General features: G+C 41.1%; 1 protein-coding gene across 1 annotated transcript in view; it reads right to left on the bottom strand.

Annotated features, from left to right (window-relative positions):
• LOC143785785 (uromodulin-like) overlaps positions 1-24595 on the bottom strand; it is a 51352-nt gene extending 26757 nt beyond the window's left edge. The window contains exons 1-7 of the mRNA XM_077274917.1: positions 24467-24595; positions 20190-20345; positions 10718-10956; positions 7176-7298; positions 5492-5669; positions 951-1082; positions 240-254 (exon numbers count right to left, since the gene is read on the bottom strand). Of these exons, the coding sequence (XP_077131032.1) occupies positions 240-254; positions 951-1082; positions 5492-5669; positions 7176-7298; positions 10718-10956; positions 20190-20345; positions 24467-24533 (910 nt within the window). The 5' untranslated portion in view covers positions 24534-24595. The remainder of the gene's footprint in view (positions 1-239; positions 255-950; positions 1083-5491; positions 5670-7175; positions 7299-10717; positions 10957-20189; positions 20346-24466) is intronic.
• Positions 24596-25227: the final 632 nt, after the last annotated feature.

Genomic DNA, 25227 nt, shown 5'->3' with positions numbered 1-25227 from the left:
TCTGTTATTAAGAGCAGAATTGTCAAATTTCTGTACTAAAATGTGCATTAAAAAAAAGCATCAAATCCACATAATAAGGGGAAAAAAAACTTAAAAAATAAACAGAAATCCAATCAATTATTGAATATTTTGGTGAGGACACATGCAAAAAATATGTCTAAAATTTAAGTGCGAAAAGTATAATAAAAAAAAGACATGGGTCACAAAATGTATCAGTAAATATTATAATGTATACTCACACGTTGTGTTGAAGGCTGAAAAGAAAAAAAAAATACATTCTTTAGATATATATTGTATACGGACTATTAGAACTAAAATATACAATTTTCAGTGACCTAAAGGAATTTATATTGAATTTTTAATTACTGACTTATACAATTTAATATTAAATTAAACCAAAAGAAAAGGTCGGAGGTGTAATACAAGAACCAGCCAACGGGTAAGAGGGGCGCTGTTTCTGATAAAACAGACATGTATTGAAGGGAATCTGTCACCAGGTTTTTACCACCTAATCTTAGAGCAGCATAGAGACAGAGACCCTGATTCCAGCGATGTGTCACTTACTGGGCTGCTTGCTTTAGTTTTTATAAAATTTCAGTTTTATCAGCAGGAGATTAATACTAGAGGACTAGTAAACCTGCTGCCATGTAGTCCTCCGTATTCATGAGCTCTGTATAACCACGCCCCCATCACTGATTGGCAGATTTATGTGTACACTGTGTATGGGCAGAAAGCAGCCAATCACTGATGTGGGTGGGGCTATTCAGGGCTCAGCATTCAGAGAGATGCTAGATCTGCAGCAGATAAAACAGGGATTTTATTAAATCTACAGCAATCATCCCAATAAGTGATACATCACTGGAATCAGGGTATCTGCCCCTACATCATGAAACTCTCAGACTCCTTGTAAGAAAAAACTATTTACAGCTATTTTAAAATATATCTCTTACGCGTGAATCCTTCTATCCGGATGGAGTGGACGCCTCCAGCATTTATGGTTATTGACCAGTTCCCTTTAGGAGGTTTCTTCACCACAAGTACATATCCCCAGGTCTCTATTACTGTTTTTTCCATAGAAAATGCTGCAAGGTAAATAAAAAAGGTTTTGGTTAGAGTGGTTGTCCACTTAAAAAAAAAATAACTTTACATCTATTCGTAATATAATTTTATAGAATCGACCAATATACTTTTATTTTCAAGGGTGGCCTGATCTTGAGATATTCTTGAGGTCTCGGGTCCTCCTGAGAGCTCCACTTCTGGCTCATGCTCAGCATAGGAGGGAACTTCCTGTCACATGATCTGTGCTTCCTGTGAAGGGGGCTGGCTGACTAATTTTAATAGCTAAGCCCTCCCCTTTCTTTATCATGACCATGAAGAGCTATTAATATTAGTAAATTTGTGTGAAAACAATAAAATACAAATATATTAGTATGTTCTGTAAAATGGTATTAGGAACACATCTACAGTGAACAAACGGACAACTAATTTGGAATCCTGACATAATAAAATATAGAAAACGTAAAATGTATAGTAAAGAGACTTTTCTACAGTAATGGCCAAAACTGTTGGCACCCTTGAAATTGTTCCAGAAAATGACGTATTTCTCCAAGAAAATTATTGCAATTGAACTTTTTGTTATACACATGTTTATTTCCTTTGTGTGTATTGGAATAACATAAGAAAAAAAGAGAAAAAAAGGCAAATTGGACATAATTTCACACAAAACTACAACAAAAATGTGGATAAACAACTTTGTTTCATGCATGTGATGCTCGTTCAAACTCACCTGTGGCAAGTAACAGGTGTGGAAAATATGAAAATCACACCTGAAACCAGATAAAAAGGGAGAAGATGACTGAATCTTTGCATCGTGTGTCTGTGTGTGGAGAACAGAAAGAGAAGAGAACGGTGTGAGGACTTGAGAACCAAAATACCAACAATCTCAAGGTTACAAGTCCATCTCCAGAGATCTTTTTATGGAACAATTTCAAGGATGCCAACACTTTTGGCCATGACTGTATATGTAGAATTTATATAAATTGCATTTTGAAAATTAATAAAAGTTAACAAATCAGCATCTCCCATTAACCGAACCTGATAGGTGCTAGAATATTAAATGTATATCAGATACTTTCGTTTTTTCCCCTCTCTTTATGTGTTTTTTTTGCCAAAGAAGCCATATGAGGGCTTATTTTTCATAGGATGAGCTGTAGTTTTGAATGACACCATTCATTTTACCATCTAGTGAACTAGAAATTGGGGGAAAAAAAATCCAAGTGCAGTGAAATAGTGAAAAGAAAAACTGAGCGCATTTCCGCCAATATTTTTTGGGGATTCGTTTTAACAATGCTCAAAATGTGGCAAAAATTATCTGGCAACCTGAAACTCCAGGTCAGTACGATTACTTGTATATTTGCTATTTTATCAAAGTGGTGAAAAAAATGACATGACTCTGGAAAGGTCGATTTTCCCGTGACCTTCCCCCCCACCTAACACCACTCCTACTTCTCCCCGCAGGTTCCCCCCCCCCTCCCCCAGAAAACAAAGGACAAGCAACAACCATTTTCTTTTGGATAATAACAGCCACAGCAGCCAATTTATTGATAATTAAAAGACACTTGGTGAGGTCCTTGAAGCTACAAAAGTCTGGTGATTTTTCCATGGCATTGCCCCTTCACAGCCTTTCTCCTAGCCACGTTTTTTTAGCTCAGGAGCACAGTGAAACCGAGGGAAGAGGTTGCCTCCACATTGTTAATGTGACCCCGACGTTCCATCGCCGGGTATCACCCAAATCTCATCAGACCACCACCACATAACCATCCAATGAAAGGGATCCACATATTTAAAGAATTCCCAATCCCAAAATTTTGACCAACTTTGAGGACCCACCAATGCCTCAAAATATTAATGAAAATCAATATAGCAAAACCTTCGGGTCACGAAGAGTCATCCGACAGCACTCAGGAGAGGAAAAAAAACCCGTGGAGGAAATCTCTAGGGAACCATGGCTGAAGGATTGCCCTTCCCTTGGGCTTAAAAGGTAATTGCCAAATTAACTCTTCGCATCTATGGTATTATTGAACATGGTAACACCACCGATGATCGCCACTGTGACCCAGAATTTCTTCTTCTCTTGGGGTGGGTGGGTCTTACTGTCCTGTTGTCTGCAGTCAAAGAGGGCCACTCGCCCTCGGTCAGTCCTTTTTGTGTCTTTCTCCCTGAAACCCCACCTCTAATCTATGTAATTTCCTCGCTACCTTCCGACCACTGCCCTTTGGCTCATCTTTCGTCCACCACCCCTGCTACCCCCCACCTTCTCCCCTATTGTCACTACCTCCCTTCCAGCGTCATGCCAGCTTCCCTCTATCCCTGCGTGGTGCGTCCGGCTGATACGTTTTAAAAGACAACAATTGGTTTGCGTCTCCATTTTCTGAAGCCCATGACTTTTTGGGGGCAGCACCAGCGAGTAGCATAGTCTGGGAATCGCCAGAGGTTGGTACATGGAGCAGCAGTATAGTTGGAAGGATAAGCAGGAATCGTAGTCAGGAGATAGCCAGAGGTCGGTATACGGGGCAGCAACAAAATCTTGAGGATGCGCAGCAGGTGGAAAGAAGCTAGACTAAAGGCTGGGAGCTCAATAATCACGCAAGGAAGGAAGTGCAGTGCCAGGTTTAAGTAGGGTGTTCAATCAAGAGATCATAGGGTTGAGCCAATCAGGAACTCGGGGTGGAGACAATCAGGAATTCACCATGGAGATCATCAAGAACATCACAGGTACTAGTATCTGATTTAGCAAGGAACTGTCCAGTAAGGCTGCCGTCACACTAGCAGTATTTGGTCAGTTTTTTACCTCAGTATTTGTAACCTAAAACCAGGAGTGGAACAATTAGAGGAAAAGTCTAATAGAAACACGTCACCACTTCTGCATTTCTCACCCACTCCTGGTTTTGGCTTACAAATACTGAGGTAAAATACTGACCAAATACTGAATGTGTGACGGCAGCCTAATATGAATAGCTCATGGGGAAGAGCACAAGAGCTGCTGGGTTTGAATCCTGACACCTCCCTTGCCTGGGGCATTATTCACAGAAAGGTGAGCTGAACTTGTGCTCCTGGACATCTATTATGGACTAGTGATCACCACTTACCACCATTGGATTCGAGAACTTTACTGCATAGAAATACATCTCATCTTCAAAGATTTTTCCCACACATCTCCAGGTCAGTTTTGTAATTTCGATACCTAGATCCAGATCGGTACCATAGCTGTTGTGAATTCCGTCTGGGCTCCCTCTGGTGGCCTTTAGCGTTACTGCGGGTCTGTAGCAGGACTTCTGAAGACTCTTTACCGATGTAGGTTGAGGGCAAGGGCACCAAATGGACCATTTGGTGCCCTTGCCCTCCGGATGGAGACAGGTCTTGGAAAAAATGAACTCAGGATTTCTCTTATCCCTCTTTTGCGATGCATTAACACTTGTTGGCCTGCTGTCGTTGTATTCAGTACTGGTTCTGATCTCTCTGGACTTCCTAGAAAGTCCAGAGAGATCAGAACCAGTACTGAATACAACGACAGCGGGCCAACAAGTGTTAATGCATCGCAAAAGAGGGATAAGAGAAATCCTGAGTTCATTTTTTCCAAGATCTTCTCCAATGACTCCTCACATCGTGAGTCGGTGTGGGGGTTCTTGTATTTTCTGCGTGGATAGTTTTTGATAGTTTTTGTACCGACCGCACAGATCCCTTGCTATCTTCAGTCTATTTAGTGTTAGCGGGCCTCATTTGCTTAAACCTGTTTTTCATTACTACGTTTGTATTTTCCCCTTAACTCACCGTTATTATTTGTGGGGGCTGTCTAAATCTTTGGGGTTATTTCTCTGAGGCAAGTGAGGCTTGCTTTCTCTCTAGGGGTAGTTAGTTCCTCAGGCTGTGAAGAGGCGTCTAGGTTTTTAGGTAACGCTCCACGGCTGCCTTTAGTGTGTTTGGATAGGATCAGGGTTGCGGTCAGTATAGTTTCCACATCCCCAGAGCTCGTCCTAATCTTCAGGTTTATTTATCAGGTCAGTTTTGTGATCCTACCACCGGATCATAACAGTACAGCAGGCCAACAAGTGTTAATGCATCGCAAAAGAGGGATAAGAGAAATCCAGAGTTCATTTTTATGAATTTAGGCTGTACAGTACCAATGGTGACAGACTTAGCGGAGTTTTTTGTGCGCTTAGAACAATCTGAGATAACATGAGCAGAATCACCACAGTAAAAGCACAACCCATTCTGACGTCTGTGATTTTGCCGTTCAATTTTGGTCAGAATCCTGTCACATTGCATAGACTCCTGCTACAGACCCGCAGTAACGCTAAAGGCCACCAGAGGGAGCCCAGACGGAATTCACAACACATAGCGCAAGGCTGTACAAGTTTTTGCATTTTTATAGTGTTCAAAACGTATTTCCCCCACGACATATACATCGCATTGGGAGTTAGATGATACTTACGGGAAGGTCCGTAAACAGTCACATTGTAAATAAGTCCATCTGTGGTGATCATAAACGAGGAAAAGTTCTTGGAGACTGAGAAGCTTTCGTTGTGGTAAAGAGCTGTGAAGTCTCCGGAGAAAAGTTGGTTGGAGCTGTTGGCGGGCATCGACAGGCTGTAATCCAAATATTTGAACACCTAGAAGATCGGGAAATGTTATCATACCACATGACAATATCTGTAGATGTAGAGTCCGACATCTAAAGTCACTATTGCAACAGGGCCACAAATGTTTTTGTATGGTCCCAGCTTCTTTACAAATTATTCTGTGATTATTACTAGTGATGCGCGAGTGTACTCGTTGCTCGGGTTTTCCAGAGCACGCTCGGGTGGTCTCTGAGTATTGGTAAGTGCTAGGAGATTTAGTTTTCATCAGGGCAGCTGAATGATTTACAGCTACTACCCGGCCTGAATACATGTGGGGGTTCCCTAGCAACCAGGCAACCCCCACATGTACTCAGGCTGGCTAGTAGCTGTAAATCATTCAGCTGTGTCAACAAAAACTAAATCTCCAAACACTAACAAATACTCGGAGATCACCTGAGCGTGATCGGGAAAAGCCGAGCAACGAGTATACTGCCTAATTAATGTATCTTCACTGTCCTATTACCTGCTGATGAATCACCATTCTCCTCATCTGACTGACAGCTCCTCAGTGTCTCTCACCCTGCTCAGGACAAGATGCAGGTGCCAATCAGCCTGGGTCGGTGGAGATAACATTGGAATCATAAGCTCGCACATCTCTTACATTTATATAGACCCTTAAAATGCTGATTTAATACCAGGATCATACATCAATTTTGACATGGATCTTCAAAGTATAAACAGCCTCATCAGAACTAAAAGATCCAGTAAGTAATTTATGCAGTTTGCGTTGAGAAAGATCCAACCAGGGATCATAGCCAGTGATGAGACTAGTCTGACGCTGACTCTGGCCTGATCTTCCCAGCTACAGGTGATTGACAGGTCTCTTGCTATGGGAGAGACCTGTCAATCACCTCTAGCAGCATTAGGAGAAGCCGTCCGAGGAAAGCGCTGGACTGGTCTCCTCTCCGGCCATGGTCCCCGGCTGGATCTTCTCAGCTCCACGTGACTTAAAAGTCTCTTGCTATGGAGAGACCTGTCAATCGCCTTTAGCACCACTGGTAGAAGCTGGCCAAGGATGGAGCCAGATTGATCTTGTCTCATGCTATGGTATCTGATCCAGCCAGACCTTTAAAGTACCATATATTTTCTCTGAAATGCAAGAGCATTTCAAATAAAAATATACCTGTCTGCCATTGTGCCAGGCTCGGATTTATGCTGCCCATGGTTTGATTCAGGTGACAGCTTCCCTTTAAAGTAATCATAAGGAAAAGTTATCCATAGTTTAATAAAGCGCTGGCCAACACTCTATTTTACCAGAAGAGGTCTCAATCTTGTAATATTTTGCTTAATTATGGGGTCATGCTTGACCACATCACCATGTACATGAGGGATCCAAGACCATCTCCATTTACATGAGGGATCCAAGACCCCTTGTTCATGGTATCAGTGAGGGTTCCACTAGTTGGCTCCCCCAGTAATCTATCAGTCATTGCCTATAACGTGTAATTCTTTATAAACAATCATTAAATTGATTAAAATTGATAGTTGGTTGCTCACCTTATTTAATTCAGAGAGACCAATTAGATAAACATGTCCAAAACTCAGTGTAGCAATATCTCGATAAATAAGGAAATCTGGACTATCTGTAGAATTGCAAACGCCAGTGACCGCAAAGATGACCTGAGGGGGAAAATATCATAGTGGATAATTAGGAAAATACATATGGAAAATGAAAATAAAAATCAGGTTGGGGGGTCCTTTACATCTAAAATACGCCATTGCCCATACCGATAACTCATGCCACAACACTCCCCTATCTCAGGATAAGAGGAACGGACACCGGTTGACAACACATCTTTCTACGGCCGTCCATACAAATTAGAAAGCTGTCTGCTGAATGAATGGTTGGTGGCCAGCTGTCTTCCCTAACTACCCCATAGGCAGAAAGTCCTCTGGCAGCACCTTATCCTCCCAAAAAATGAAATAATCAGCAGATGAAAATTCAACATTCTGTATCTTGCTTCCATCATCTGGGCAGTTAACTTACAGGGTTACAGTCTGTTTAGAAAGGATAGTAAAAATCGGAGAGGAGGAGGGGTTTGTCTCTATGTAAAGTCTTGTCTAAAGTCCACTTTAAGGGAGGATATTAGCGAAGGGAATGAGGATGTCGAGTCCATATGGGTCGAAATTCATGGAGGGAAAAATGGTAACAAAATTCTCATTGGGGTCTGTTACAAACCCCCAAATATAACAGAAATCATGGAAAGTCTACTTCTAAAGCAGATAGATGAAGCTGCAACCCATAATGAGGTCCTGGTTATGGGGGACTTTAACTACCCGGATATTAACTGGGAAACAGAAACCTGTGAAACCCATAAAGGCAACAGGTTTCTGCTAATAACCAAGAAAAATTATCTTTCACAATTGGTGCAGAATCCAACCAGAGGAGCAGCACTTTTAGACCTAATACTATCTAATAGACCTGACAGAATAACAAATCTGCAGGTGGTCGGGCATCTAGGAAATAGCGACCACAATATTGTACAGTTTCACCTGTCTTTCATTAGGGGGACTTGTCAGGGAGTCACAAAAACACTGAACTTTAGGAAGGCAAAGTTTGACCAGCTTAGAGATGCCCTTAATCTGGTAGACTGGGACAATATCCTCAGAAATAAGAATACAGATAATAAATGGAAAATGTTTAAGAACATCCTAAATAGGCACTGTAAGCGGTTTATACCTTGTGGGAATAAAAGGACTAGAAATAGGAAAAACCCAATGTGGCTAAACAAAGAAGTAAGACAGGCAATTAACAGTAAAAAGAAAGCATTTGCACTACTAAAGCAGGATGGCACCATTGAAGCTCTAAAAAACTATAGGGAGAAAAATACTTTATCTAAAAAACTAACTAAAGCTGCCAAAAAGGAAACAGAGAAGCACATTGCTAAGGAGAGCAAAACTAATCCCAAACTGTTCTTCAACTATATCAATAGTAAAAGAATAAAAACTGAAAATGTAGGCCCCTTAAAAAATAGTGAGGAAAGAATGGTTGTAGATGACGAGGAAAAGGCTAACATATTAAACACGTTCTTCTCCACGGTATTCACGGTGGAAAATGAAATGCTAGGTGAAATCCCAAGAAACAATGAAAACCCTATATTAAGGGTCACCAATCTAACCCAAGAAGAGGTGCGAAACCGGCTAAATAAGATTAAAATAGATAAATCTCCGGGTCCGGATGGCATACACCCACGAGTACTAAGAGAACTAAGTAATGTAATAGATAAACCATTATTTCTTATTTTTAGGGACTCTATAGCGACGGGGTCTGTTCCGCAGGACTGGCGCATAGCAAATGTGGTGCCAATATTCAAAAAGGGCTCTAAAAGTGAACCTGGAAATTATAGGCCAGTAAGTCTAACCTCTACTGTTGGTAAAATATTTGAAGGCTTTCTGAAGGATGTTATTCTGGATTATCTCAATGAGAATAACTGTTTAACTCCATATCAGCATGGGTTTATGAGAAATCGCTCCTGTCAAACCAATCTAATCAGTTTTTATGAAGAGGTAAGCTATAGGCTGGACCACGGTGAGTCATTGGACGTGGTATATCTCGATTTTTCCAAAGCGTTTGATACCGTACCGCACAAGAGGTTGGTACACAAAATGAGAATGCTTGGTCTGGGGGACAATGTGTGTAAATGGGTTAGTAACTGGCTTAGAGATAGAAAGCAGAGGGTGGTTATAAATGGTATAGTCTCTAACTGGGTCGCTGTGACCAGTGGGGTACCTCAGGGGTCGGTATTGGGACCTGTTCTCTTCAACACATTCATTCATGATCTGGTAGAAGGTTTACACAGTAAAATATTGATATTTGCAGATGATACAAAACTATGTAAAGCAGTTAATACAAGAGAAGATAGTATTCTGCTACAGATGGATCTGGATAAGTTGGAAACTTGGGCTGAAAGGTGGCAGATGAGGTTTAACAATGATAAATGTAAGGTTATACACATGGGAAGAAGGAATCAATGTCACCATTACACACTGAATGGGAAACCACTGGGTAAATCTGACAGGGAGAAGGACTTGGGGATCCTAGTTAATGATAAACTTACCTGGAGCAGCCAGTGCCAGGCAGCAGCTGCCAAGGCAAACAGGAACATGGGGTGCATTAAAAGAGGTCTGGATACACATGATGAGAGCATTATACTGCCTCTGTACAAATCCCTAGTTAGACCGCACATGGAGTACTGTGTCCAGTTTTGGGCACCGGTGCTCAAGAAGGATATAATGGAACTAGAGAGAGTACAAAGGAGGGCAACAAAATTAATAAAGGGGATGGGAGAACTACAATACGCAGATAGATTAGTGAAATTAGGATTATTTAGTCTAGAAAAAAGACGACTGAGGGGCGATCTAATAACCATGTATAAGTATATAAGGGGACAATACAAATATCTCGCTGAGGATCTGTTTATACCAAGGAAGGTGACGGGCACAAGGGGTCATTCTTTGCGTCTGGAGGAGAGAAGGTTTTTCCACCAAAATAGAAGAGGATTCTTTACTGTTAGGGCAGTGAGAATCTGGAATTGCTTGCCTGAGGAGGTGGTGATGGCGAACTCAGTTGAGGGGTTCAAGAGAGGCCTGGATGTCTTCCTGGAGCAGAACAATATTGTATCATACAATTATTAGGTTCTGTAGATGGACGTAGATCTGGGGATTTATTATGATGGAATATGGGCTGAACTGGATGGACAAATGTCTTTTTTCGGCCTTACTAACTATATGTAATCTGTCAACAGAGTTGTGAGGCCCCCATGCACATTACACCCTCGGCCTTTCCCACCAGGATCCTTAACCTAATGTGTATGGGTGTCTTAAGAGATGCCAGTATGATTCATGAATGGGTCAACTCAACCATATCAATGACATCCCGTTTACAGTTGACCACTGCAGCCAATCACATTGTGATCTTGTTAGTATATTCCTTTCCATTGGCGTTTTGTTCTTGCTTCCCATGAACCATTAATTGTGTCTTTTGCAATAGCATATCTAGTACAAAGGATCCTATTTATCCCATGGCATCATCAACGTACCTGTGATTTTGTAGTGTTTATTAGTGAGCGGATGTTGTTAACCAAGGTTGTATTCGCGTAATCCGAAGCTGACGCATCGGTTAACACTAAGATAACGGATTTGGATGGAGAATTCATTAAAGCCAATTCAAGCCCTCTCATTGCTAACTCCGGACAATCACCGCCTCCCGTCGCCACCAGGCTGTTGAAGAAGTCACCAAATTCTTGTTTTGACTGTGTGAATCTAACAGGTCCAACATCTGAAGATGGAAGAAGGATTACAATATATGTTGGGTTATGGTGGCATTATACATCACTTATATGTGGCAGCTGATTGTTCAATATAAAAATGACTCAATGTCCATGGATAATACTTGGTCTCTCTAAAGGACTCCATACATATTGGGGACAACATAGCCAAACTCGTGGCTATCTTATGGTCCTGGGGACCTCTTGTTTCTCCTCTACTGGGGTGAAAAACATAAAAAGATTTAGACTTTATCCTTTTGTTAAAAAAAGGCAATTCCAGGTGATTGGAAGGGATGAAAAGAAGGGTAAGGAAAAGTGCAGTTTCTTTGAGCACTGCCAATATTCATGAAGGAGTTAAACCAACTCCAAAAAACATTGTCCAATAAATTCATTTTTCACTACTCTGAAGCTGCATTTTTCCTCGCCTTCTTCTCCTCCCTCCAGAGCCTGGAATCTTTAGGTTCGGCAGGTGGAGCAGCTCCCTTACCCAAATCTCATCCACCCTTTGCACAACTCGTCCAGATGAGCAGTTTTGTCCACTTATTTATCCTCTTTTTCACACAGATTTACTGTACACCATGAAGCTCCTCTTTTCTTTTGGTTAAGGTGTTTGGAAGAGGCTTTCTTCTTTTTCCCAGTAAAGAACACCAGGCTAGAGTGTATATGTGTATGGTTGTAATAGCTGTCAACCAAACAATTGTTCACCTGACAGCTATTGAGGGTATATGAGCAGTTAAAGTAGTATTCTCAAGTTCTTAAATTGCTTTAATTAGTTACCCAGCATGAAAATAATCACATTTGCAATTGACCTACTTTTTTGATCTGCTGTCATTCTCCTGCATTGAGAACTTCTATCTTTTATAATTTACAGCTGGCTTCCATGGAGTTTGGCCAGACCCTGACTTACCTTTGAAGAGAGGAGTTAACTCCTAACATACTAGCCACCTCTCTCCAGCCCATTTATTTCTATAGATCAGTTTGGCTGCTCCCCTTCGATCCAGTTCATGTTCTGCAGACATGTAGTTATAAATTGCCAGCCCAACAGCTTTCAGAACATGCAAAACATATAAGACCGGACCATACATGCAAACAAACCAAAATAACCAATGGTGCCAAGATGTATATATGTGGTTCAGTGCAATGAATCATAAGCAGAAAAGCCAAAAAAGGAAAAGAGCACCAGAAGAACCAAATAAGATAAAATAGAACTTTATTAAATAACATTAAAGAAAAACCATAAAAATACACATAAGGACATGACAAGGTAAGATAATGATCACCAAACCAGGACAGTGTGGATCCAACAGGTAAGGATATATATTAAGAACTAATTTATACCAAGCATATTCAGTGTGCTACTTATTCAGTAAACACATATAAACGGTCAGCCAATAAAGGTGCAAAGGTATATTCACAGTTAAAGTGCATCAGTGCAAGAATATGTAACACCTACAGGGCCGAAAAGATAGAAAAAGTAATATATCAATAAATCATAATACCTGAGAGTAGACCCACGCTGCCTGGAGCCCCAACGCGCGTTTCGGCGCGGTGCCTTCTTCCGGGGGTGTGGCGTACTATTAATTTAGTGGGATATTTAAATTAAATGTCCACCAATCCCATGGCCACTTATATGTGAATGCTAGGGTATATAAACGTGTGCGCATGCGCAAAGAAAAACGCCATGTCAGGCAGTAAAGGAGCAGTCCAATGAAATCACAGGATACAAAGCAAAAGGTAGGAGAGGCCGTGCATGCGCACTGAGCAGTACTCAAGATGTAAAACCCCCATATGTGTGTGCGTAACATCACCGAGGCAACGGTGAAAACGCCAGGAGAAGAGAAAAGAGCCGCGCATGCGCAATAAAGCAAAGTACGGAAAGTGATGGCCGAATTGTACATGTGTATATCGTAACCCAGACAACAGTGAACGGCGTCGGGAGAGGAAAACATAGGGCAACAGACCCGGTCACGCCCACCAGGTACGGCGTGAACCGGGAAATGGAGCACCCGTAGACACATCTCACAATGATAAAAAACACCGCCATTAAAATTTTTATAGTGAGGGTGCTAACAAAATATAAAAATAAGATGCAATAGGGGACAAGATATAAAAAAGTGTGCCACTACATGCGGCTAAAAAAAGGGGGGGGGGGATAACCTAATTGTACATATATGTGTTGTTGCCCAGACAACGGTAAAAAACGCCAGGAGAGGAAGATGCAGGGCAAACAAACCCGGTCACGCCCACCGGTACGGCGCGAACCGGGAAATGGAGCCCATGCATATACCTCTCACAAAGGCAACAGGTAATGCCGCTGAGCAACAGAGAGAACAATATGTGAGTGGAAAAAGATGCAATAGGGGAACATATTATGGAAACTGTCACAAATGTGACTATAAAAGGAGCACATAAAACAAGACATATCAACGATATGAAAATAAGTGCACACCATGACATAGTGAATAATACAATATACATCATAAAATATATAAAAATTACAGGCATATGGATGGTGAAATAAAGTGCAAACTAGTGAAAAACAGCATTAATATACACTGTGCAAAAAACAGCGGCCACACACGCTTCTGCCACTCCGCTTGTAATAGACGGCTTCTCATGCTGGAGAATAATGGTTCCTGGACGCAATGAAGAATCAGAATGAGGATTAGGACATCCAATAACATGGAAAACTAGAGAGAGGTGGACAATTATTAAAACAACAATAAACACAAACAAAATTAAAAGCCAATAAAAAGTATGGATAAATGATTCAAAGGAATGAAGAGAAACTCAAAGTTTCATTGAGTCCAAGGGGTTGTAAGGTTTTAAGTCGCCATATCCAGCGAGATTCTTTTTGAGCAAGATGGCGACTGAGATTACCACCACGTAGGGTTGTAATAAGATGATCAATACCTATAACAGAAAAGCCTGAGGGGTCACAATCATGATAGGTTTTGAAATGACGGGGAATTGTCTTTAAACTCTCAAAATTATTTTCTTTTTTAGCTGCCAAAATGTCTAGAACATGCTCACGTACGCGCACCTTCAAAGTGCGTGTCGTGAGACCAATATAAATCTTACCACAAGGGCATGTACCATGATACACTACCATAGTGGTACAGCAATTGATAGAATGCGTGATTAAGAATTCATGGCCATCCGAGGATGCAAAGTGGGTGGCACTGTTGATGTTGGGGCAGGCAATACATCTGCCACAAGGTTTACAACCCCATTGTGATGGTTTTTGGCTTGGAACGTTTGGAAATAAAGGGGACGGGGTAATAGGTGGAAAATAACTCCGTACCAAATGGTCCCCCAAATTCTTGGATCTACGAGCAACAACCGACCTATAAGATGGTAGGTATTGTTTGAGGGTTGGATCAGCTAAAAGTATAGGCCAATAATAGGCCAGAACTTGTGTCATTTCCCTCCACCTTGAGTGATATTGTGTGATCATACGTACCTGCTGATTCATCTTGGTTTGTGAATTGGAAAACAGAAGTTGCTGACGGTTATTATTTCTGGCCCTATTATAAGCCTTTTTCACACTTCTTTTGCTGTATCCACGAGCCAAGAAGCGTTGTTTAAGGTCCTCGGCTTGTCTCTCAAATCCCTCAACTGAAGTACAAATTCTTTTCAAACGAAGAAACTGTCCTATAGGAACCGCATTGATCACATGGGGCGGGTGGGAGGAAGTAGCATGGAGAACAGAGTTTACTGATGTCTCCTTGCGGAAAACACTGGCACCTAACAGGCCATCGGCCCCTCTCTCCACCAGGACATCCAGAAAATCTATGTGAAAGAAATCAAACTTGTAAGTAAGACGTATATTCAATTCATTATTATTAAGCTCCTCAAAAAAAGATTGTAATTGAAGAGGAGTACCACGCCAGATCAGGAAAATATCGTCGATGTAGCGGGCCCAGAGAAGGACCCGCTCCATCGACGAACCCCGATCCGACGAGAACAGATCCCTCTCCCACAGCCCCAGGAAAAGGTTGGCATATGAGGGTGCACACGCCGCCCCCATTGCTGTTCCCTGGAGCTGCAGGAAGAAGGATCCATTAAAAAGAAAAAAATTTTTGGTTAATAAAAATTGCAAAAGAACAATCAAGAAATTGGTGTCACTGGATGAGAGAGAGGTCATGGACAATTGAGGGCAGTTTCATATTTTTTGTCCATGACCTCTCTCTCATCCAGTGACACCAATTTCTTGATTGTTCTTTTGCAATTTTTATTAACCAAAAATTTTTTTCTTTTTAATGGATCCTTCTTCCTGCAGCTCCAGGGAACAGCAATGGGGGCGGCATGCGCACCCTCATATGCCAACCTTTTCCTGGGGCTGTGGGAGAGGGATCTGTTCTCGTCGGATCGGGGTTCGTCGATGGAGCGGGTCCTTCTCTGGGCCCGCTACATCGACGATATTTTCCTGATCTGGCGTGGTACTCCTCTTCAATTACAATCTTTTTTTGAGGAGCTTAATAATAATGAATTGAATATACGTCTTACTTACAAGTTTGATTTCTTTCACATAGATTTTCTGGATGTCCTGGTGGAGAGAGGGGCCGATGGCCTGTTAGGTGCCAGTGTTTTCCGCAAGGAGACATCAGTAAACTCTGTTCTCCATGCTACTTCCTCCCACCCGCCCCATGTGATCAATGCGGTTCCTATAGGACAGTTTCTTCGTTTGAAAAGAATTTGTACTTCAGTTGAGGGATTTGAGAGACAAGCCGAGGACCTTAAACAACGCTTCTTGGCTCGTGGATACAGCAAAAGAAGTGTGAAAAAGGCTTATAATAGGGCCAGAAATACTAACCGTCAGCAACTTCTGTTTTCCAATTCACAAACCAAGATGAATCAGCAGGTACGTATGATCACACAATATCACTCAAGGTGGAGGGAAATGACACAAGTTCTGGCCTATTATTGGCCTATACTTTTAGCTGATCCAACCCTCAAACAATACCTACCATCTTATAGGTCGGTTGTTGCTCGTAGATCCAAGAATTTGGGGGACCATTTGGTACGGAGTTATTTTCCACCTATTACCCCGTCCCCTTTATTTCCAAACGTTCCAAGCCAAAAACCATCACAATGGGGTTGTAAACCTTGTGGCAGATGTATTGCCTGCCCCAACATCAACAGTGCCACCCACTTTGCATCCTCGGATGGCCGTGAATTCTTAATCACGCATTCTATCAATTGCTGTACCACTATGGTAGTGTATCATGGTACATGCCCTTGTGGTAAGATTTATATTGGTCTCACGACACGCACTTTGAAGGTGCGCGTACGTGAGCATGTTCTAGACATTTTGGCAGCTAAAAAAGAAAATAATTTTGAGAGTTTAAAGACAATTCCCCGTCATTTCAAAACCTATCATGATTGTGACCCCTCAGGCTTTTCTGTTATAGGTATTGATCATCTTATTACAACCCTACGTGGTGGTAATCTCAGTCGCCATCTTGCTCAAAAAGAATCTCGCTGGATATGGCGACTTAAAACCTTACAACCCCTTGGACTCAATGAAACTTTGAGTTTCTCTTCATTCCTTTGAATCATTTATCCATACTTTTTATTGGCTTTTAATTTTGTTTGTGTTTATTGTTGTTTTAATAATTGTCCACCTCTCTCTAGTTTTCCATGTTATTGGATGTCCTAATCCTCATTCTGATTCTTCATTGCGTCCAGGAACCATTATTCTCCAGCATGAGAAGCCGTCTATTACAAGCGGAGTGGCAGAAGCGTGTGTGGCCGCTGTTTTTTGCACAGTGTATATTAATGCTGTTTTTCACTAGTTTGCACTTTATTTCACCATCCATATGCCTGTAATTTTTATATATTTTATGATGTATATTGTATTATTCACTATGTCATGGTGTGCACTTATTTTCATATCGTAGATATGTCTTGTTTTATGTGCTCCTTTTATAGTCACATTTGTGACAGTTTCCATAATATGTTCCCCTATTGCATCTTTTTCCACTCACATATTGTTCTCTCTGTTGCTCAGCGGCGTTACCCCTTGCCTTTGTGAGAGGTATATGCATGGGCTCCATTTCCCGGTTCGCGCCGTACCGGTGGGCGTGACCGGGTTTGTTTGCCCTGCATCTTCCTCTCCTGGCGTTTTTTACCGTTGTCTGGGCAACAACACATACACTGTGTTCCAAATTATTATGCAAATAACATTTCCTCATATTTTCTCTAAATTACCTATCTGAATTGCAGTCATTGTTATTTTTCAGTCATCTACTATTCTAGTATAATTGCAATGTTTTGGAAAAAACTGCCTATGAAAAGAGTATCTTTAAAAAAAAAAATAAACACTCAAAATGCATGTTCCAAATTATTATGCACAGCAGAGTTTTCAACCTTTTTTTTTTATTTTGAACAAAAAAATGGTCAATTGTGAAGTTATAAGCATTATCAGCTTATTACAAAATGAAATCAAACAGTTTTCAAGTGAAAACTTTATTCTAGGTGATGTTACATTTGCACATAGGACCCCTTGTTGGAAAGAAGCTTCTGAACTCTCTCGTCCATTGAATTTGTCAGTTTTTGGATGGTTTCTGCTTCAGTTGTTTTGCATGTGGACAGAATACCATCCCAGAGCTGTTGCTTAGATGTGAACTGCGTCCCGCCATCATAGACACTCCTTTTGATGATGCTCCAGAGGTTCTCAATGGGGTTGAGGCCAGGGGAAGATGGTGGCCACACCATAAGTTTGTCCTCTTTTATGCCCATAGCAGCCAGAGATGCAGATGTGTTTTTTGCAGCATGAGACGGTGCATTATCATGCATGAAAATGATCTTGCTGCGGAAAGCACGGTTCTTCCTCTTGAACCATGGCAGGAAGTGTTGTTTTAGAAACTCCACATAGATTATGGAGTTCATCTTTACCCTTCAGGGATCATAAAGGGGCTGACAATCTCTCTCCCCATGATTCCAGCCAAAAACATTACTCCACCTCCTCCTTGTTCGCGCCTTAGCCGTGTTTTCATGGGGTGTCCATCCTCCACTCCATCCATCTGGACCATCGAGCGTTGCACGGCACTCATCGGTGAACAAAACAGTTTGGAAGTCAGTCTTCATGTATTGTTTGGCCCACTGGAGCCTTTTCTGCTTGTTGCGGTGGATAGAGGTGGTCGACAGGATGGCTTACGCACAGCTGCAAACCTCTGAAGGGCCCTGCATCTTGTTGTTCTGGGGACGTTGGAGGCACCAGCAGCTTCAAAAACTTGTCTGCTGCTATGACAAGGCATTTTTGCAGCTGCTCTTTTAACCTTATGCAATTGCCTGTTGGAAAGAGTCCTCAATTTTTCCTTATCAGCACGCACACGTGTGTGCTGGGAATCAGCTACATACTTCTTGATTGTGCGATGATCACGATGAAGTGTCTTGGCAATGTTGATTGTAGTCATACCTTGACCTAAATACTCCACAATTTGTTGCTTCTCAGCAGCCGACACATCCTTTTTCTTTCCCATTTTGGCAAAAAATGTAGGCTGCTTAATAATGTGGAACAGCCTTCTTAAGTAGTCTTGCCTTTATTTGGACACACCTGCCAAACTAATGTGCACAGGTATCTGCAATTGCTTTCAGTGATATAAAGAGCCCTGACACACATCACCATCGATGAGTTTAAATGACAAACAAAAAAATTCTATCCTTATCACTCCTAAACTCTATGTGCATAATAATTTGGAACACAGTGTATATGTACAATTAGGTTATCCCCCCCCCCCCTTTTTTTAGCCGCATGTAGTGGCACACTTTTTTATATCTTGTCCCCTATTGCATCTTATTTTTATATTTTGTTAGCACCCTCACTATAAAAATTTTAATGGCGGCGTTTTTTATCATTGTGAGATGTGTCTACGGGTGCTCCATTTCCCGGTTCACGCCGTACCTGGTGGGCGTGACCGGGTCTGTTGCCCTATGTTTTCCTCTCCCGACGCCGTTCACTGTTGTCTGGGTTACGATATACACATGTACAATTCGGCCATCACTTTCCGTACTTTGCTTTATTGCGCATGCGCGGCTCTTTTCTCTTCTCCTGGCGTTTTCACCGTTGCCTCGGTGATGTTACGCACACACATATGGGGGTTTTACATCTTGAGTACTGCTCAGTGCGCATGCACGGCCTCTCCTACCTTTTGCTTTGTATCCTGTGATTTCATTGGACTGCTCCCTTACTGCCTGACATGGCGTTTTTCTTTGCGCATGCGCACACGTTTATATACCCTAGCATTCACATATAAGGGGCCATGGGATTGGTGGACATTTCATTTAAATATCCCACTAAATTAATAGTATGCCACACCCCCGGAAGAAGGCACTGCGCCGAAACGCGCGTTGGGGCTTCAGGCACCGTGGGTCTACTCTCAGGTATTATGATTTATTGATATATTACTTTTTCTATCTTTTCGGCCCTGTAGGTGTTACATATTCTTGCACTGATGCACTTTAACTGTGAATATACCTTTGCACCTTTATTGGCTGACCGTTTATATGTGTTTACTGAATAAGTAGCACACTGAATATGCTTGGTATAAATTAGTTCTTAATATATATCCTTACCTGTTGGATCCACACTGTCCTGGTTTGGTGATCATTATCTTACCTTGTCATGTCCTTATGTGTATTTTTATGGTTTTTCTTTAATGTTATTTAATAAAGTTCTATTTTATCTTATTTGGTTCTTCTGGTGCTCTTTTCCTTTTTTGGCTTTTCAGCTTTCAGAACATGTCTGCTAACATCGGCACTGGCTCTCTGCTTTGGCTGTCTAGAGCTGTGTGTTTGTTCAGATGCCCCGTTATCTATATGTGTAAATACAGGGATAACAGTGCACACACCAGAACAAACCACTGATGGCTGAATATAGTATAGCAGAACTAGTGCTGAGCTTTATAGTTCTACTATTCACCAGAACTGTCACTCAAGGAGGAGAGCCCGGTTTACTAAAAACCAGAAAGCAAGGAAACTAGGGAGAATGCATAGCTCTGAGCTGCTCAAGAGACAACTTGAGAATACCCCTATGAGGATAATTCTTTTCCACATGTTCTTTAAAAGCATATCAAAGTATTGGGCAGAGTTTCCATTGTTCTGTGGTATCATCTGAACACTGGGGGGTTTCAGAAGCCGAATTTGCAGAAGTCACTTCACATCACTTTTTATGGTATGTGTCAACCGCTATTGAATGAGGAGGTCAGCAGACCAATCTTGGGACAAAATAAAGACTTACATGGGTCATTAAACTCCACCATGGTATATTGGCGGATACCAGATGGGAATTTAGCAGTCACTCGATCAAGAACCCAATTATTTACCAACTTTAATTGGTAAAGATAATCAGCCATGGAACCAGTGGTGTCCACCAGGTAAGTCAGAGACGAGGAAGCTAGTGGAGCAAAAAAACAAAACAATTGAATGCATTAGATAATCAAGTAGAAGACTAGGTTAAATATCAGTAAATTGTAATAAATGCTTGCAGCAATATATGAGAGTAACAAAAATCTTACATTACGTTTTCTTTAGGGTAACTCAGCAATATGAGATCTACAATTAGCTGTTGTGCAGCGGTCGTCTGGTGTAAACTGTCTACAGATCCAGAAGTAAATTGGAGCTGAGGTGCAATAATAATTAAAATAGAAATGTGGCTCATCAGACCAGGTCGTCTTCTTCGATTGATAAATTCTGATTGCTCATATGTCCATTGCACGCACATTTGATGGTGTACAGGGCTGTGCAGGACCACACTAACTGGTCTTCAACTTCACAGACACACACAGCAAGCTACAATGCTCTGTGTGTTCTGAGGTCTTCCTATCATAGCCAGCAGATACTCCTGGGTGTGATCAGACAAGAAGGGGTATCCCTTTGGTTTCCACATACCTTAGTGTGCTTTGAGCATATTGCTAGATCAATGAATGTCCCTTATTGGACTACTTTTGGTAGAGGCAACACCCCTTAAGAAAGCACATGCGAAACGCGCGTCGGGGCAGTCTGGTGGGCGCATCTAGTTTCCCCTGGTTATGGGTAAGCACTACATACTGAGCAGCTACAAGGCACTTTAACTCCACTAACTCTGCTACCTTTTGACATTATCTTTTTTAATCTCATATTAATATGAGGAGCTGGCGGTACTGATGGATGTCAGTATGTGCAGCTACATGTTATGTATTGAGGTCTGATGCTTCTTCCCACCTATTATTTTTCTCCTTGTTATACATCATATTTACATCTTAATTTGTGTGTTGTTTTATTTTTTATTATTATTATTTCAACAATAAAAAGGTGATTTTATTTTGCCCTTTTGTATGGTGCTAATTGTTTACTCCCATTTTTTCTCTGTGTTTCTGGTTCATTTACGTTATGGGGGTACTCCACTATTTATTTGGTTTGCTTAGGGGGGAATGTATACTAATTATCCCCAACCTTCATTTATAGTAAATGAAAAAAAACACAAGGCGCCCCCAATGTGTCACACTGTTGAGGAAAAAATATACAACCCTTTGCAGGGAATGTACTCACCTAGTTGAGTTGTGAACCTAGGTCACAACTCCCATGTGTGCTTGACCGCAGCAGCAGGTCTCCACAAAAATCCACAAGGATGTTGAGAGTAGTAGTCTTAGGTAAACTGAAGACCGCGCACACGGTGTAAATTTTTAGGTGATTTATTGAAGCCTACGCGTTTCAAGAGCTTTCCTGCTCTCTTCTTCAGGGCATATCTATATATCTATATCTATATATCTATAGATATGCCCTGAAGAAGAGAGCAGGAAAGCTCTTGAAACGCGTAGGCTTCAATAAATCACCTAAAAATTTACACCGTGTGCGCGGTCTTCAGTTTACCTAAGACAACCTTCATTTAGAATGTGTTTTTTTTAACAACTTCTTACTGATTTTGGTGGATATTAATCACTGCCTACTAGGAACACTCCACCCAATCTGCATGTTAGGGGATAATGTAACCCGGTTCTCTTCTCATCATAATTCTTATCCTTATAAAAGTCACATTGATCCATACGTTTACTCATTTTTCCTGCTTCTGACAGATTAACCTCATCATATTCATATTCTAGATAGAGGTTTCTCAAACTCTCGAAGCTAATTGTGCCCCTTTAAACTACATCAAAAGAACATGCAAAGCTTTGACGATCACTTATTAAAATTGAAACATAAGGACAACGTGAGTACTCCTTAGGGTACTTACTCTTACAATTAGTAAGCAAGTAGGGAAGACTTATGGGGTAAAAATTGCTTTTCGTCTATGATCCATATAATAAATAATCACGTAAAGCTGTAGGAACCAATTATCAGACAATATTTGTATAGGTCCAGATACAAAGTGCTACTGAACCCATGTAGGGTGTAAGAACAGATGATAGAGCCAAATTCTTTGGGAAAAATGTAGTACAGGAGTACTGAGAAGTTATATTAGTGAAATGATGTGCTAGACCCTCCCTAAAAAGCTGTGTTTTTATGGCATTAGTAAAACTTTCGACCCTGGGAATTAACCGAATTGTCGGATGTGGTGCATTCCAGAGAACTTGTGCAGCCCAAGAACAGTCTTGTAGATGGAAGTAGAAGGTTTGTATTATAGAGGATATTAGTTATAGGTGGTTAGCAGAAGGGATCGCATTAGTAGGGTAGACAGAGATGAGGAAGGAGATGATGGATGGTGCAGAATTATGGAGAACTTTGTGTGTGAGAGTGATAACTTATTTTTCGGTAGTGCAAGGGCAACCAGTGCAATGACTGGCACAGGGTGGAAGCATCGGTATAGCAGATGGACAGAAATATGAGCTTGGCTGCTGCATACAGGACAAATTGGAGAGAGAAGAGGGAAGAGTTTAATTAAAGGAAGACCAATTACTAAATATTTACACTAATCCAGATGAGAATGAATAAGAGTCAGATTTTTTACGGTTTCGTAGTCAAGAAAAGGGCGGATTATGAAGATATTTTTGCCTTTGGCACAGACTGACCACCAGTTAAATCATTCACTGTCTACTCGCGTTATGGGAGCTACTTACCCACCTTTCAACAAAGAGGTTGTGATGAAGACAAATTTAAACACAGGCAAAGATCCAACCTACGGGACAGTTATGCTGAGAGAACCCTTATCTCCAGTACATATCGCGATATAGTAAGAGTGCGTCATATGGGAGTTAGTTAACCAAATGACCAACTTTTACTGACACAGACAATTGGATTTACCCTTGCAACAGCACCTCACAGGCCAAACAATGACCCATTGCTACTTGAACTAATTTCCCCTTGTGACGGCCACATCATAGGTCAGACCAGGACTCAATCACTGGTCATCACTACTCTGATCTTCCCACAACCAAGTGAAAACCCAGACTTGTTTGGTGGGAAATTTTCATACCAAACAACTGTCTGAAGGAGACAACAAGATCCATCTTGGTGACTACTAATCCCATGTAGATCCCTCCTTATGATCCAGGATTCGTAAAAGAAGTAAAGTTTTGGAAAGATTCCATTTCAGATAAATGGACAACGTGATGCTAGAAACAGCGGGCAGACAAGCATTGGTATATTTTAGTAGAGCGTGTGTGGTCACGTCAGAAGAAGTTTATAGTTGGGTGTCATTGGCATTGAGATGGTACTGAAGACCTAACCGTACAGAGAAAAGATGTGGGACCTAGGACTGAAACCCAAAACTCTCTGAAAAGGAGAGGCTCAAGAGCCAGATACAGTGAAAGAGAATCAGAGAGGCAGTAGAAGAACCAAGAGAGAGCGGCATCTTACAGGCCAATAGATCGGAGCATAGTGAGGAGGAGCTGGTGGTCCATGGTGTGAAATGAGCCAGAGAGGTCCAGGAGGACTAACATTGAGTAGTGACCATTTTATTTAGCCGTTAGTATATAACGTAATTAGAACTGTTAGTACGGGAGGTTTCTACAGAGTATAGAGTTCGGAAACCAGTTTTTAAAGGGTGAAGAAGAGAGTTATCAAACAGTTAGTGGATCAGGTGAGAGTAGACCAAGGTTTCAGGAGTTTGAAAATGAAGAGGAAATAAGAGGCAAGTCTGTAGTTAGCACAGCAGGATAGGTCAAGAGATTTTTCTTTTAGTAACGGGGTGATGACGATGTGTTTGATAAAGGAAATAACTATACCAGATGAAAGAGAGAAGTTGTAGGGTAGGTAGTGATGGCCTGGGAGAGACCCTGTAGGACTTGTGAGGGAATAGGTTCCTAGCGCAGGCAGGAGGAGCCTGGAGACTTCTGTGATATTCAGAAAGTTAATAAGATGGACGCGAGGGATCCATGATATTAGCAGTATAGGAGATAATTTCCTGTTGAAGTTTGTCAATGAAAGTAGTAAAAATGATAGCCACAGTATAGCTGTGAACAATACATTCAATGTATTTAGTAGCTCAAATACATGGATAAAATAAATGGTAAAAAAAAAATAAAAATAAGCATTACAGTAACTGTTCATGAATAACTCCAGTAAAATATCATACATTAAAATATTATTTGATCTACTTACTGATTGTAGAATTAATAAGAGCTGATGCCATGGACGTCAGGGACAAGAACAAGAAGACTCGATCCATGATTTTTGTTATCCACTAAACAATTGTGAACTGGTTCTCTTCAGATCGGATGAAGAAACATTGCTTTTCGTGACCACTTATATCTAGAGGTAAATGAAGGAAGTTGAGTTTCAGAAATTAACCCCGGGAATCACATTACAGCTCTTGTTTCCTTGTTTTTTTTTTTCGTTTTTTATGTTGGTTTATGTATTATCATGTATATTAGTGAGGGAAAAACCAGCAATAGGGTCACATTTTCAGAATTTTTATGTTTGAGCTTTTTCTTCGTTTTGTTAACTGCTGAATGGATTTCTTTACTTTTGTTCTCTAGTTTTAAATCTCGAAACCACAAAACAGATCAACCATGTATATATATATATATCAAATATATACAGTGCCTTGCAAAAGTATTCACCCCCTTGGCTTTCTACATATTTTATTACTGTACAACCTGTGTTTATATATTTTTGTGATTAATTTATGTGTGATGCATCGGCACTAAATAGTCTAAGTTGGTGAAGTGAGAAAAATATAGGCATAGATTACATTTATGGGTTCAAATAACTAAAAATTGGCTTGTGCATATGTATTCACCCCCTTTGTGATAAAGCCCCTAAAAATTTCTGGTGCAAGTAATTACTTTCATAAGTTGTCGGTCAGTATATACACTTTACCTTTTCTGAAAGGCCACAGAGGCTGCAACACCATTAAAGAA

The sequence above is a fragment of the Ranitomeya variabilis genome, chromosome 7, assembly GCF_051348905.1.
Source record: "Ranitomeya variabilis isolate aRanVar5 chromosome 7, aRanVar5.hap1, whole genome shotgun sequence".
NCBI classification, from domain to species: domain Eukaryota; kingdom Metazoa; phylum Chordata; class Amphibia; order Anura; family Dendrobatidae; genus Ranitomeya; species Ranitomeya variabilis.
Note: the sequence above shows the minus strand (reverse complement) of the source record. Positions and strands in the feature narration are given on the sequence as shown.